We start from the raw sequence: 15,186 nt of genomic DNA, 5'->3' as shown, positions 1-15,186 counted from the left end.
CGAAATATTTTGGCGTTCTTTTTCAAATTTTTTTCCAATCGAATACACTTCGTGCCAAATTCCGTGTTGATTTTCGACAAAGTTCTCTTAATTGTAGGTTCGTGTAATTATAAGATTCGGCATTAGAATAAATATATTTAGAATACGGTCAATCTGCTACCTTTTATTCGCTTTTTTATTCGAATATCAAAGATATTTCAGAAACATGGTTTTAAATTTTCCGTACACTTCCGACTAATTCGCCAAAGTCGACTGTATCTCCGATAAAAAATAATAAGAAAGAAAATAACGCGAAAGTCGTCGAAAATAGGAAGGAAGGGAAAGATACAGAAACCATCTGGTTGGTTCGTAAAATATGCAAACGACAGGTAGCGCGTTCAAGAGCAGCGCGGTTTGAAAGACACGTACGAGTCCAACGATTCTTGAACAACGATCTTCGCGGAAGCAACGGCAAATGTGGATGCATTTACGGTTTATCCGTAACGTCGAGTTTACATACCACGTGACCGATATGTTCGCTGGATAACAGCCATCGATGCGGAATTTTCGTTAGTGGCTGAAAAAACTACCTCGAGATCTCGAAACGAAGAGGCAATGTTCGAGTTTGGACGAGGTTAGGAAAACGCCAGTTTTAAACTTTGCTTTCTTCTCTACTCTTTCTTTTTTCTTCTCTTCTTTTTTCTCGGCGTAATTTAATTAACGCTGCCGGCGGGAAACAAAGCGACGAGAAAGCTCCGCTCTTCCCGCCCTTTTTATCGCAATCTCGTCTCTGAAATATTCTTGAACGATACTTCAACTTCTCACCCTCCTGTGGCATGGTCCAATTTTGAATTGCATTAAGAGCGAGAAAGCTTTTACCGACAAACCAGACGAAAAAATAAGGAAAGACCAAAAGTAGTCGTGGAACTTTGCCTAGCGATCCGTGTTGCAAACACGAATCGAAAGACAGACATTGGAAACGCGAATTTCGAGCGTTGCTTCATGGCGTTTTGCTTTGACGAACTAGTAAAAATCGAATCGTAAACTCTCGAACGTTAACATTTCTCTTCGTTGTATCAAAGAGAATCGTCAATCTAACAGAACGGTCGTTTCAAAAAATTCCCAACTCGAACGCTATCCATGTTAAAAAGGAAAACTTTCGACCAAGTGCGTGTACACTGACGTACAAGTATAATAAGATGAGAGCGAGAACTGATCCCGAGCGATATAAATTTTCGCAAAATGGGAAGGAAACGGGAGGGAAACACGATCGTTCCGCGAGGAGTCGGTTACCATTGTAGGTATTATTGCTTAGGCGTCCTTATCTTTAAGAGTGTACGTGGACCGAATAAATAACGTTACTCTGCTTGCACGTAGCTGCGGCCGCGCACAACCACGATTTTCTTTCTCCTCTCGTGGATGTTAATTTCGCGAGAATGAAGGGACAAGGAAACCGCGATATATCGAAAGGAGAAAGAAACGCGCGTAATCTCGGGAATCATAGAGTTCGTCAAGGAGGAAACGAGGGAGCGAATTACCTAGTGCTTTGAAGACCTTCGAAACTAACGGGACGAGCAGACGAGAACCAAGAGGGTTACCCAAAGGGATTATCTTTGTGCCATTAGCTTTGGACGCGACACCAGGGAACCTCGAAGATTTCGTATTTGCGTATACCGAGAAGCAAGCGCCTCAAATATACATATGTATAGTTAGTTGGTTCGAGTGTACGGCCACGTTTTAACTCGTTCTAAGAACACGATGGGAATCCTTGGCTTCTCGTCCGAAAAGATCGATCGACCAATTCGGCCAACTCGCCGACTCTGTAGCATCGCGAGAACCATTTTTCGATACGTTCTATACGTGTTAACGCGGATCGATCACGCGCTGCGAGGTTTCAACGGCAATTATGACGCGCTTTGATCACAAGCCTGTCACGCGACCGTGAAGACCGTCTCGTAAAGTGGGAGAACAGCTTTGTCGGTTACGATACGTACGAGACGCAGCACGCAACGCGCAACAGATAGCGCGCTTATGCTATAGTACAACTGTGAATATCTCACATTGGGAATAATTTCGGCAATCATGATTACGTACGAAGAATTCTCACGTGATGCGACGGCATATAAATTCGAGGTCTCTGGCAAAACTTTGCGCAACGCAGACGCGACCAAATCGCATCAACGATGTACTCGTCGCTATTGAGCTAGTGAACAAACTGACCGAATATAAGAATCACGGTGTTTAAACAGACAAACGAGCAACCCTCTCGATCGAGCCAAGCGATCCGTCGTTGCCAATTCTTTCGCGAGACTTTCACATCTAGTGAGAAAATCATAACTTGACGATAAATCGCAAGGTAGACGTAGAACGTATATTCGAAACGACTGGCGTGCATTTGCAATGGTAATCAGAATAATCTCGAGGATCGAGTCGATTATGGGAGAGCAAGGCGAGAGAACTTGTTCGGCGTTCTTTTTCTCGCGACTCAACGATCGATCGATTGGTAGGAAGAATCAAGATTCGATCGAGCGAACTAGTTCTGTTTTCACCGATTCCGGCAACACGCGTTTTCTTCGTGTCGGATTTTTTTCGGGAAATGGTATCTTCTTACTTGATAACGTTAGAAGCATGCCGTCGTGTATTTAGAGAATAAGTCGTTACTGGCACGTGCGGTTATCTTATCGCGGAATATCATCGGATCGAAGGGTCGAAGGTCGTTTTCGATCGATTCAGATTGGGAGGAACGCTCGTTCCGAGTGCGCCGCCCTCCCATTCCTCACCAACGATGCTTGCTCCTACTTACGTCTAGCGTAGTACGATCACAGCTAAACTTAGGTTTTGTGCAAAAATCCGCGACGCGAATTCGCCAGTTAATCTGGTAAGCATTACCGCTGCAGCCGCCTCTGCCGTCAAACAGCCGTCGCTACTGCTGCAGTACGGTCATCATTATCATCGTGGATGTCGTTATGGTCTATCGGCGATATCGGAGGACGATTTAACGCGACGCTAAACGAGGACTCGTCGACCGAGAGAGCAGACCATAACAATTGAATCGTTTGACCCGTTTTAATTGGCAAGTTACACCGTTGCGAACGGGATGCTCGCCAGTAAACGAAGCGCTTACTAGTTCAGAGTGCTGTGGATTCTATCGGAGGAGAGTCGTCGCACAGAGTTCGTTGGCTTTCGTCATATTCGCGCAAACGTTTACACACCTGACTGGAAGTTGTTCGATTCGATAATAAATCCATCAACGCGACGATCGAGCGTAAAATTTGGATTGGTGGTTTTCGATTCGTCTAATTCGGCGAGATTCGGTTTGCTCGATTCTCGGTTCTCGGCTCCCGAGTCGCCACGACCTTCCGCCTTTCTTGCTTTGGACGCGCAGTAAGATTGAAAAAATGGTGACGAATAGTGGAAGCAATGGAAAAATATCGACGATAACCGGTAAGGATTTTGACGGGATTCGGTTTATACAATCATTCTTCGTGTTGCGCAACGCGTCGCTCTGCGTGTTCGCTCTTCCGACAAACTTCTCGTGATTTTCAGTGAGAACCGATGACGCGGATGAAACAGGGGACGTCGACAAAGCTATATCGGCAACAGGTTAGAGGATCTCGTGCTGATGGTCGCGACAGATTCGCGGCTCAAAATGCCTTTTACTCCCGTATGTGTACCTTTCCTTCCCTCTCGTTCACAGGCTATGGTATGTTCAACGTGATGCTGTTTCTCGCGGCTCTGCCGGTCGCGTGGACCGGCATCTTCGATACCACCACGACCGCCTTCATCATAGCTTCCGCCGAGTGCGATCTCAGGCTCACTTTCTTTGACAAAGGTGTTCTTTGCGGGTTCCCGTTCCTAGGTAATCTCGATCTCGTCGAGAGCCACTTGCCGTGATACTATTATACCATGATTCATGTGATCTCGAACGCACACAGGTATGGCGTTGACCAGTTTCCTCTGGGACCACTTAACACCGCATGTCGGAATGAGAAATTTGTTCATCTTCGGCCTCCTAGTGGATTGCATTCTAAACTTACTCGCTAGCGCTATCGATTCTTACTACGGGTTTCTGGTCATCAAGTTCTTCAACGGTGTTCTGTGAGTATCATCCCTGGTCAGTTCTACAATCCTGTGATATCCGATACCCGACACGTGTGCCGTGACACACGTGTAGCACATCGCTTCGGTACATTCACTCGAAGAGTACGAATTTCAGCGCGGGAGGACCGTTCTCGATGGTTGCCACGTATCTTTCTGAATTTCACTCCCCAAGCTACAAGGCCAGTTTCACCAGATGGGGAAACCTCGCTATAAACGTAGCGATCATTATCCCAGCAGGTAAGCCATGCGTGTACTACCTGCTCCGAGTTTCCTACTTCTCTCGTCCCATCTCGGTCCTGTCATCGATCAAACGACCGTTTCTTTTCAGTCCTCGCTTTTCTGATCACTCCTCTGCCGTTGACCGTCAACGTGTTCAATCAACGATACACCGCTTGGCGGATTTACTTGTTGGTCTGCTCGATTGTACCAGTTCTCGGTCTCGTAACAGCTAGCATGCTGCCTCAGAGTCCCAAGTTCCTCGTAGAGAACGGTAAACTCGACGAAGCTCTGACGCTGCTAAAGAAAATGTACTCCGTTAACAGAAGAAAGCCAGCCGACACATTTCCGGTGAGATTCAAATCTTTCGAATTTTTCCCATTTTACCTAATCGCGTCGCAAGAATTCGGATACGTACTCGAGACACGTCATCTCTCGTACTATGACATTTTTACGTTACTTGCGCTATTTTGCTAAGTAGTATGCTGCATCTCACAAACAAACCGTTTCCCCTTTCTTCGATGAATATCGTCTATCCTTTTCGAAGTTTCAAATATGGTATAATTTGTTTCTAATCGCTTAATCATAAAAATTTTAGAGGACTTTATGGTTATAAGACGCAATGCAAAGATACGGTGTGGATACCTGGGTGATAATTTACTCTAGAATCCTAACCATTGCTTGCATCGTTGTTTCCTGTTTTCCCTTTCAGATTAAAACGCTACTCGTATGGCCATCGTCGCAGGGCTCCGTGTTTAAAACGAATTCCGAAAAAATACGACTCGCCTATTACAACACAAAACTTTTATTCTCTTCTCCGTATTTGCGAGCCTTTATGTTTCTAAATTTTCTCCAATTCGGTAGCATGCTGGGGTAAGTTCTTCAGTTCCAAAATGAATGTTGCGCTGCGAAACCTTGATTCGACCGTCCATTAAGCGCAGATTTAACACGATGAGACTTTGGGTGCCGCATCTCTTCACCATTCTGAATAATTTCGACTACGAGAGGTGGACCGAGGACCGAGCACCGACCATACGCGAAATGTTGGATCGTCGAATGTCGGTTCCAGCCAGAGATTACTTAGACTACCCAGATTTCAACAACATTTGCATAACGGTGAGGAAGTGCGTGGCCAACGCTTGTTAACCCGCGATCGTTTCCCAACATTGGAATAATCAGAAATTCTTCTTAATTCTCTTTCTCTCGCATTTACTTTTCAGTGGAAAATCAAAGCGGTGGTATACCAAAATTCCTCCATTATCGCCGTCTCGGCAGTCGTGTTTTCGTTCCTCGCTGCCATGGTATACACTTCAAAGTTTAGGAAGAAAATAATAATGCGTAAGAACCGTTCTTTCGCTAACGATTGATTACTCGTTAGGCTATGGTTACAAATGTATGATAATAACGAATGAAACATCTGACAACGAACATCATATATTCGCAACAATTTATATACGTCCGATCGTTTTAACGTATTCGTCAGAACGCATCCACCGTAACTATAGTCTTACTCAGGCGTCGCAAATTTCCGCGATACAAGAGGACCCTGCGCTCGTCGGATGACCAATCGTTCCTGTTGTAGTTGCCGCTTTCTTTATATCGGTGATAAGCAGTTTTGGAATAAACTGGGCGCAATCAACTCCCTATATGCTGACACTGGCAGCCGCTATAATCGTGACGACAAGGATAACGGGTAATATCGTTACCGCCATGAACATCGACGTTATTCCTATTCCATTAAGGTAATGCTTGTGTCGCAAATAACCAGACGAACATGTATACCTTCCTTATAACGTGATTCGTTTCTCTTTCCGTCTATTGTCGCGAAACTTATGTTCGCCCGAACGCGTAAATACATACCACGGTTCGCGATGTTCGATCGCGAGTAACCAGCCGGTTTCTAATCCAGGTCCACCAGTTTGAACGTGCTCATCACCGTTGGGAACATAGCAGCTGTTTTGGGAAATTTTATTTTCTCCGCGTTATTGGACGTGGAGTGTTTGGTCGGGTTCATGGGAATAGGTTGTTTATTACTCGGTAAGTGAGTACGGGAATCGAAAGCAACGCTACATACGTATGTCACTATTTTCTAACTCGCTCACTTTCTTTGTTTAGTCTGCTTTTGCCTGTCTTTCTTCCATCCAAGGCCTGTTAAGATGTTGGAGAAAAATCATTCTATGTCCAACGCGTAACCCGTTAGCGACCGGACGAAACTCGAAACGAAGGGAAACGAACTACATACGAAATGTAAACGAAACGAAAGGAAATAACGCAGATTTCCGTAGCTTGTCAAGTTTGGCGTAATGTGGAAAAGAGCCACGCCGAAGAGAATGCTTTTGCTCTGTGTGCAACTGTGATATCTTTGCAATCCGTTTCGGAGTTCCATTCGGAGCCAGGACAGGTCGCACTTTTCTATCCACGTTTCACGTGCAAATCGAACGATTTTTATGTTACTTCTATCCGAGTATCGAATTACTGTAAATATAGTATTTTTCTAATTGGATTAAAAGACGTAGTTTCTAATTTCATGATTTCATTTCTCATTTCAAAATACCTTAAACATCCAACCGTTAACGTTAACGTAAAAAACTTTCTCGTACGTCGTACCGACCAAATGTAATAAGACGCTAAAACGTAAGTAAATTAGCCTTTAGGAGATTGATTTCCGCAAAAGATGACAAATCCATCGATGATTCATTTCGCGAAACTTCAATATGCAAAAGAAGACTAAATGCACACGAGCGACATTTTACCGTGCGATCCCGCTACAACCATATTTCTCTCTTTGTTTTCCTATTAGCAACTGCAAAGACATATTATCGCAGCGATGTCGCATGGTAAAACGTCGTTCGTAGAGTTCCCGCGTAAACGAACGGTCGTAACTTTTCTATTTTGCAGCTTGATAAATGTCACGAAAAGAGCATCAAGGTGAAATCTAATTAACGTCAGACTAATGGAATGTCGATAATGCGATTATAACGATAAATGAAGCACATTATTAAAGTACGATGTATTGTTGCGCAAAGCAAGTCGTTTTATCGGAATCGAAAGTTACGTTCAACGGCGCTCCTAACTTTGCGCCAGTGTTAAATGTAAAAGCTGAAGCGTTTCAGTCCTCGCAACAAATTTCACAAGGACGTAGTTCAACAAGAACTATGGAAATAATAGTACGAGTGGAACGTTTTCTTGTACTAGAAGTAAAATTCCATAGAAGTTAGTTTTGTAACACATCGCTACGTTATTTAGTCTTTTTACACCATATGCACATTAGAAGTCATTTTATTCATTTGAAATCAAGCTCCTACGCGTCCAGAATGCACACACCCATATTAGAATATGTATACAAAATCAAGTTTCTATGATGTATGCAAGATAAATGCAAACATACATCTTTCAAACGTGTAACATTCTTTAAGACTAGTTCGAGGGAACGACGATAATTAATGTACAAGCATAAACGATCGAAACATTAAAACGTGTCATTAGCGTCTTTGTTTAAACATATTTTAACAATATACATAAATATGTATAAAAACTTCAATATTGATACTAATCACCAAAATATTGATTGCTTACAAGAATCTTATTACTTCTCCAAATGTAGCAAATCAGGATATTTAACTGTAATACAGGCGAGATAAATACCACGTCCGGACAAGACTTTACGGCACATTGAAATAGGGACCTTGAAGATCATAACTTGGAGCTAGTGAATTTAGAAATTATATTTAGTATCTCTAAGAAGTCTATTTATATAAACTCCATCTATTTATTTTGTAATCTTTCTTATCAAGGACCATTTGCGAACTATCCACTGATCACTATATGTCATTCAAAGTATTTTTGTGCCATAATTTTAGAAGCTCTAAAGTCCTCTTGTCATTCTAATGTCATTCCCAACTTTATCGTTTCAGCATAAAATAATATTACAACAATGATAATTCCAATATTCACCGCTCTAAATCGTAGATGGCACAATGAAATCTCAAATATATTGTACGATCGGTATTTCAGAACATGCGATACAAAGTTCCATAATATGGTAAATCTGTTCTATGTATATTCTGTATAGTATTCTCCTGTCGTTGGTCAATGGTGATGATGGTGATAGCCTATTTTGTACGTTGCTCATAACAAAAACCGAATATCATAATAGTTATAAAAATGTTAAATGTTGTAGTGTAAGAATTAATAGTTTAGTTCACATGATTTTAATTACGAATAACCAATGATGATAAATGATCAAAGTTCTTCTGATTACTGGTAATTAGTATTGATACCGAAAATTGTTTTCTGTTATCAATAAAACTTAAACACGACGATACTTTTTTTGTTTACTTTCAATCATTGTCAACTTTTATCGACATTACTGATAACACCTGATAATCAATACCTGTCAATGTCAATACCAACTCTGGTTCTAAACACACATACGAATGACAGAGGGCGTGCGGTGTGCTATGTACGCAGGAGTAAAGTAGGAGTAACAACTAGCAAAAATGGCTATTAGTCCATATATGCATCAATAGTTTATAACGTGTCTCTCAGTGATATTATATATAGAGAGAGAGAAAGTATTAACCGGTTTGTATGACGTTTTTGCATTACTGAATTTTCTTAAGAGACCAATGAATATTCGAGAAATCTATAAATGTGTGTTATACTGCAGAGCTAGAGAAATATAAACGCTGAATTATCCTTAGGTGAAGCAGTTCCATCGAAATTGCATTGTAAGATTATCTTTTATATATTTTAACAGGCATATATTTATACATTACTTTCTATGTGTATATAAAATAGTGTTATGTGATATATCAACAGCACCACTGCTTACAAGTGTTCTAAAGGTTTTAAGATGGCATTATCCCGTATCAGTAACTCCTATTTATCAACAAGTTTATCACAGGTTTCGCATACAGGTATGAAGTTTATAATTTACTTTTATGTACGAGTTTATGTCTGTTACTACTGTCTCTAAAAATTGAAATCAATTAAATTAAATAATGCTCTCATAACATTTCGTATTATTATGAAATGGCAGATTGAAACCGATGTCTCTATATTATTTTTATATCTTATACATTTAAATTTATTAAATAAACAACTAATATCGATTATGTTAATAGAAAAATATTGTTACCTGTATTAAATTATGCGTATATATGTTACATTATTGCTGTAATTACATTATGCTGCAACCATACATTTCATCAGGAACAATAATAATGATAAACATTTTCACAATGACTGTTCCATTGTACCAGTTGCATAATAATTAACAACGAACTGAAGTTCGATGCGTGAAAACAGTTTAATATATATATAACGATAAAAATGATAAAAAACAATATTTTAACTACTTGGCAGATTTCTTACAATTTTTTTTTTATTTCTTTTTTTCATTACACTGTCATTTCTTATCTGATTTCTTTTGATGACAATTTTTTCAGCAAATACATCGTTAGGCAAAATACAGTGTATCCGGTATGCAGCCGTTCATCAAAATCGCATGAAAAATCTTCACTTTACAAGTGTCCGTCAGTATCCCGATCCTCCTACTCTATCGCTTCCTACAAACGTCTCTGAAATATTTGCTAATGAGACCGGGCGATTTACACCTGAAAGGGCACGAGACATCGCTGCACCGGTACTATTATATGGCAAGAGTGATTGTAGATCATTTTTTTCGCAACAATTGTCAAAACCAACAGAGCGTTCAAATGGTTTGGAAAACTCCAGTGATACACATGTAGATTCGTACGATTGTTTTGGAGCAGTTAGTTTGAATGGATCGATGCAAAGCAACGTCCCGAAACCATTTTGCTCGAATGGAAAATCAACGCATTTGAACATGCCAGGCGGTCAATGGGCTAGAGACGGAAAATACATCGCCGAGGATATGCAGAAATCTCATTATCGAAGCATTCGTTTACCTCAACTAAAACTGAATAAAATCAGTTAGTAAGAATACCATGAAGCCAAATTTTCTCAATGATTTTCCATAATATTTTTTATTAGAATATTGGTGATCTAAATCAAAACTTCTGCATGTAGTGTAGGAATTACATAAAGAGGAAATATTTTTTACAAAATGTATTTTAGTAGTAAGCTGTTATCAATAATTATTATAAAATTCTTATTGACGAGGAAAATAGTGTGGAAATTGTAATCTGTTACTCAGGTCTAACAAGCTGTGTCACAGAAAATTCACTTTTTAAGCCAAAGTACATCTACAATATGGGATATTCAACGAAAGCATCTCAACCGCCAAATAATTTATTGAATGATAGAGAACAGCAGGTGGTTACACCTACACTGCATTTATCCAAGAAAGAAAGATTTAAAATAGTATTAAAGGATTATGGTACTACTGTTGCCATATTTCATATAGCAATTTCTCTGGTATCTCTCGGTGCTTGTTATGTAGCCGTACTTAGGTTCGTTTTTGCATAATCTACTTTTTTTTTACATATAAGCTACTTTTGCGTTGACGCTTTTAAAAGTTTTAATTCTACAGAATGTTATTTGGTTTTTCTTCTAATAAAACATAAACATTAAGATTATTCGAGAAATAAATATTGAAAAAGTAGAATTTATATATTACTCGTATTTAAAATAATTTCATACATTGATTATAGAAATATTGATTTCAGAGGTGTAGATTTAAAACCTATAATTCACTTTATATTCAACGTAAAAGATGAGCAAATAAATGGTGTTATTGGTAATACGTCAACTTTCTTGGTTGCGTATGGCTTTCATAAACTCATGGCACCTATGCGGTTTGCAATAACGGCAGGTGTAACACCATTTCTTGTAAAGTATTTAAGAAGAATTGGACTTCTTAAACTTCCAAAAAATATAGCAAAAAAAACGCAGCAATAATATTCAGTGATTGATTATAATAATTATTTGCTTGATACTGTATGATTTGCACATATGCATATTTTGTAATTAAATATTTATAAACCAAATTTATTAAATAAACTAACATACACATATAAACCATTTGTTTTTATGTATATATATTCAGGTTTATTATATAAAGAATATAATAGTTATAATTACTTTACACAACGTCACGTATATTTCATATATGATACTTTGCGCATCTACTATAAGTACGGCAGTTGTAGTTACAATATTTTTACTAATAAGTTTTTCTTTTATTGATCGCCGTAAATACATGACATACACAAAAGCTCGGCAGTTTCAATGGACGAATTGATCAGTTATATTGGAACAATGATTGCGTTCGATACGCAAATCCTTACTGTGTTTTTTCTATTCGGCTCGCAGTTATCGAACCCTTTGAGATTTGATTACGCATAGGAAACATACGAAAATGCCAATAACTTGGCAAACATGTTTATGTACATAACTTCTGAAAAATATATTATAGTACATAGTAAAATTAACGTGTATAAGTATATATACAATGCAGTTAACCTAGAGTAATACACATCTTACAATTTATGTAATTTTATATATTTCAAAGTTATGCTTGCCTCAATTGTTTTCTACAATGGCAAACTTTTTTTAAATGCAATAACAAAAAAGAAATTTAAGAAGATCGTTAATAAAATTGCTCAATATTAAGAGTAGAAAAGTTTTGAATATTTTTGTAGGTCTTAATTAAATATTGTAAAATGTTTCTCAAACTGTTTCTTTAAAGTATAAAAGTTGTTCGCGAGTTTAGTAAGCGTAATTGTTCTCAATTTATTGATCAAACCTAAAAAGGGAGGTTTGAAGCTACAATGACACATAATAGTACCTATTGTTTTTTTATGCATATTAGAACAGTACACTTATAAACATTGAACACATTTTCTTCAGAGCATTTATAAACGATTTAAATGATGAGCTGTTGTGTTGTGATTAGTTATGAGTTCTATTAATGCAAACAGGAAGAATTTATTACTTAAAATATGATGCAAAAATCATCTAATAATACTTGTAAACTAAGCAATGATTAGTTCTAACATTTTATACAGACCTTACGCAACTCTCATAAAAATACAATAGAAAGATTCACAAATATCTTAAAGAAGCACACAATCATCTTGATAAAAAAATATTTTGGCACAGTACATTTGTATAATTTTTGTTACTCTTTATAATGCACTGATAAGATATAAAAATAATATAAAAATGCATATTTCATCGAATGCATCATTCGGACCTCTTCCTACTAAATAAAATTTAGTAACATTACATTATATAAATTGAATAATTTCAAATGCAACAAAATGTATATTTTCCCACTTTAATTTGATTATGTATTATTTGAGCGTGATATTCAATTAGAAAGGCAAAATTTTTCCATTTTTGTTGCATAAAACTAGTCAAGTCTTTAAACGTATGCCTCAGCACGACGTCCTTGTATGTGATTGAAAAATTGTCGCCAACTAGTCAATGTTTTACTTGACCACACCCAAAAGCTACTTGTTATACCAACAATCATAGCCATTAAATATTTTATCATGAAAACCTCAAATTCTGGCCGCCTTCCGACATCGCGGGTACGCTCTCCAACTGGGCATGGCATCGAATATAAAGATTGTGGTCCAGGCCTTGAACACATCTCCATGTTCCAAGTCAACATCCACTGATCAAAATATACTTGCTCATAAAATAAGCAAGCAATGACAATCAATGCAGGAACTATGTATAACACAGAAAATATGCCAATACGTATCATTAATTTTTCTAGTTTGTCAGTCTTTGTACCATCGTGCTTCATAACAGTACGTATACGGAAAAGAGAAACAAATCCAGCCAATAAGAAGGCAGTTCCAAGGATTAGATAAACGCATAATGGTGCCAAAACAAACCCACGTAACGCCTCAACATTCCAGAGGCCCACATAACAAACACCAGACAATATATCTCCTATAAAAATAAAGTAATGCATTCATAATAAGTACATGAATTATATTAAAAATAGTTTCTTCTTGTGTTTTAGATTATTTACCTTCTACCTTTCCCAATGCAAGGATAGTAACTGTTTTTATTGCTGGAGCAGCCCAAGCTGCTAAATGAAAATACTGTGAATTAGCTTCTATTGCTTCGTGGCCCCATTTTAACCCAGCAGCTAGGAACCATGTCAATGTTAAGATGACCCACCAGATACTGGATGCCATCCCAAAAAAGTAAAGCACCATGAAAAGTACTGTACACAATTCATGCTTGGTACCTTGGGATATTGTTGATGCCATTTGAATTCTCATATCTAAAGGAGGTGGAAAAGGCTCTCTGCAGGCAATGGAATTGCCAGCTGCCCAACCAATCACATATGCCAATGCTACCATAAGGTAACATACTGACAAAAAAATGATTGGCCTCTCGGGATACCTACACATAAATGTAATGTGCATAATATAATATAACATTATTACATATTTTAACTAATATATTTAAGGAAAGTTATACATGTGCATGTCATATTAGTAAGAGAATTTTATACTTTTTGTATTGTAATAAAATTTACTATAATATATATCTCATAAAGACATACCATATAATACAAACAACCATGTATAGGCAATAATTTATATTCATAATTGCAAGTTGTGAATTAAAAGACTGTGCTTTTAACTAATGACTAACTAATAACTAATTATTTAATGATAATTAAATAATCTATTATAAATAAATATGAATACAATTACCTGAACCTATCTGTGTCAATGAGAAACGTCAAGAAAGTGAAAAAACAAGAAGCTGCACAAATGGAGGCCCAAGTGCCAACCCAGATCCTTGAAAATCGTCGTTCCCTTTCGGTGAAAAACATTCCATCACAAGGAGCGCCGCAATTAAGCTCAACTTTGTCGCCGACCTTCAGCGAGTAACCAAGTTCATGCGGGACCTTGAACTGCATTGGACAAACAAAACCAAAATCCCTGGCACCGAGCATAAATCCGCTACCGTACGGTTTTGGTCCTCCGGTCCAGGACGGTTGAAATTCAGGTACAGGCATAAGCGGTGGCGTATAAACCGGTGGCGAGGGTTCAGGCGGTGTGGTCTCGTTGTGACCCACGCATAATTCAGGACCGCCGTTTTCGGGTAACTTAGAACAATCGAGATTGTCCGGCCACGCGAAGCCGAAATTGTTCATCAATCGTTCACACCCTGCTCGAGCACTCTCGCATAGCGATCTGCACGGAGGTATTGCTCTGTCAATGATAGTGCATACAGGCGCGTACACCGTGCACAAGAAGAAACGAAGATCAGGGCTGCACTTCATCTTGACCAAGGGTGCGAATTGATGAACTTCTTGGCCAGCTTCTTCTTGCTTTTGATGGTTCATCAGATTTGGCATAATCGTTTCATTGTACGGAATATTCATGCATAGGTTGATCGTGATCGGTTCGCATCTTCCGTGATGCGCCAACGGATCTTTTGCATGAAAAGCATTGACACTGAATACGGCCACTGAAAGAACATAGATCGTCGCGTAACACGGAATCATTGTTGCGTATCGTTGGTCGACCGCCACTTCCGAGATCAATCGTCACGCGAAGTAGCTTTCGAAAATACGCGAATGCACCACGCCTTTGGACATCACCAACGAATCGTGCGAGACATAATAATACTGAACGGTAGGAGCAGGGAAACGAGCGTACCTAGTACCTAGTGATGATGATGGACGCGACCGCAGTACTGTAAACAGAACACGGTGAATACGTTCTGATAGCAAGGAAACTTATCCGAAATTTATGAACGATACTACCGCCATCTGTAGAAAATACGTCCAAACACTACGCATTCTTCAAATTAGCAGAACATTCGAAAAATCTCTTTCTATACCTTCAAAGGTAAAATAATAGTTTTTAAACCATAAATTATGCATAATATTTCTATGTATAAATAAATATAAATCTAAACTAA

At 38.5% G+C, this 15,186-nt stretch overlaps 3 protein-coding genes across 3 annotated transcripts; 2 read left to right on the top strand and 1 right to left on the bottom strand.

The window, feature by feature from the left end:
• The first annotated feature begins 2,530 nt into the window (after nucleotides 1–2,530).
• LOC138179959 (synaptic vesicle glycoprotein 2A) lies at nucleotides 2,531–6,824 on the top strand. The gene is made up of 12 exons (XM_069113245.1): nucleotides 2,531–3,423; nucleotides 3,526–3,582; nucleotides 3,677–3,838; nucleotides 3,915–4,077; nucleotides 4,196–4,317; nucleotides 4,409–4,647; nucleotides 5,009–5,169; nucleotides 5,238–5,412; nucleotides 5,517–5,634; nucleotides 5,879–6,038; nucleotides 6,206–6,333; nucleotides 6,412–6,824. Exons 1-12 carry the CDS (start codon nucleotides 3,378–3,380, stop codon nucleotides 6,486–6,488), a joined length of 1,608 nt encoding a protein of 535 aa, XP_068969346.1. The 5' UTR covers nucleotides 2,531–3,377; the 3' UTR covers nucleotides 6,489–6,824.
• A 1,881-nt stretch (nucleotides 6,825–8,705) lies between these two features.
• LOC138179960 (uncharacterized) lies at nucleotides 8,706–11,301 on the top strand. The gene is made up of 5 exons (XM_069113246.1): nucleotides 8,706–9,026; nucleotides 9,118–9,215; nucleotides 9,747–10,253; nucleotides 10,478–10,733; nucleotides 10,950–11,301. The coding sequence occupies exons 2-5, from the start codon at nucleotides 9,152–9,154 to the stop codon at nucleotides 11,179–11,181; spliced, it is 1,059 nt and encodes a 352-aa protein (XP_068969347.1). The 5' UTR covers nucleotides 8,706–9,026; nucleotides 9,118–9,151; the 3' UTR covers nucleotides 11,182–11,301.
• A 6-nt stretch (nucleotides 11,302–11,307) lies between these two features.
• fz (frizzled class receptor) lies at nucleotides 11,308–14,968 on the bottom strand. Its single transcript, XM_069113244.1, has 3 exons — nucleotides 13,968–14,968; nucleotides 13,271–13,650; nucleotides 11,308–13,188 (listed from the first exon to the last, which is right to left on the bottom strand). Exons 1-3 carry the CDS (start codon nucleotides 14,765–14,767, stop codon nucleotides 12,650–12,652), a joined length of 1,719 nt encoding a protein of 572 aa, XP_068969345.1. The 5' UTR covers nucleotides 14,768–14,968; the 3' UTR covers nucleotides 11,308–12,649.
• Nucleotides 14,969–15,186: the final 218 nt, after the last annotated feature.

This window comes from Bombus flavifrons, chromosome 5 (assembly GCF_040668555.2).
Source record: "Bombus flavifrons isolate JBK064 chromosome 5, iyBomFlav1_principal, whole genome shotgun sequence".
NCBI lineage: Eukaryota > Metazoa > Arthropoda > Insecta > Hymenoptera > Apidae > Bombus > Bombus flavifrons.
Note: the sequence above shows the minus strand (reverse complement) of the source record. Positions and strands in the feature narration are given on the sequence as shown.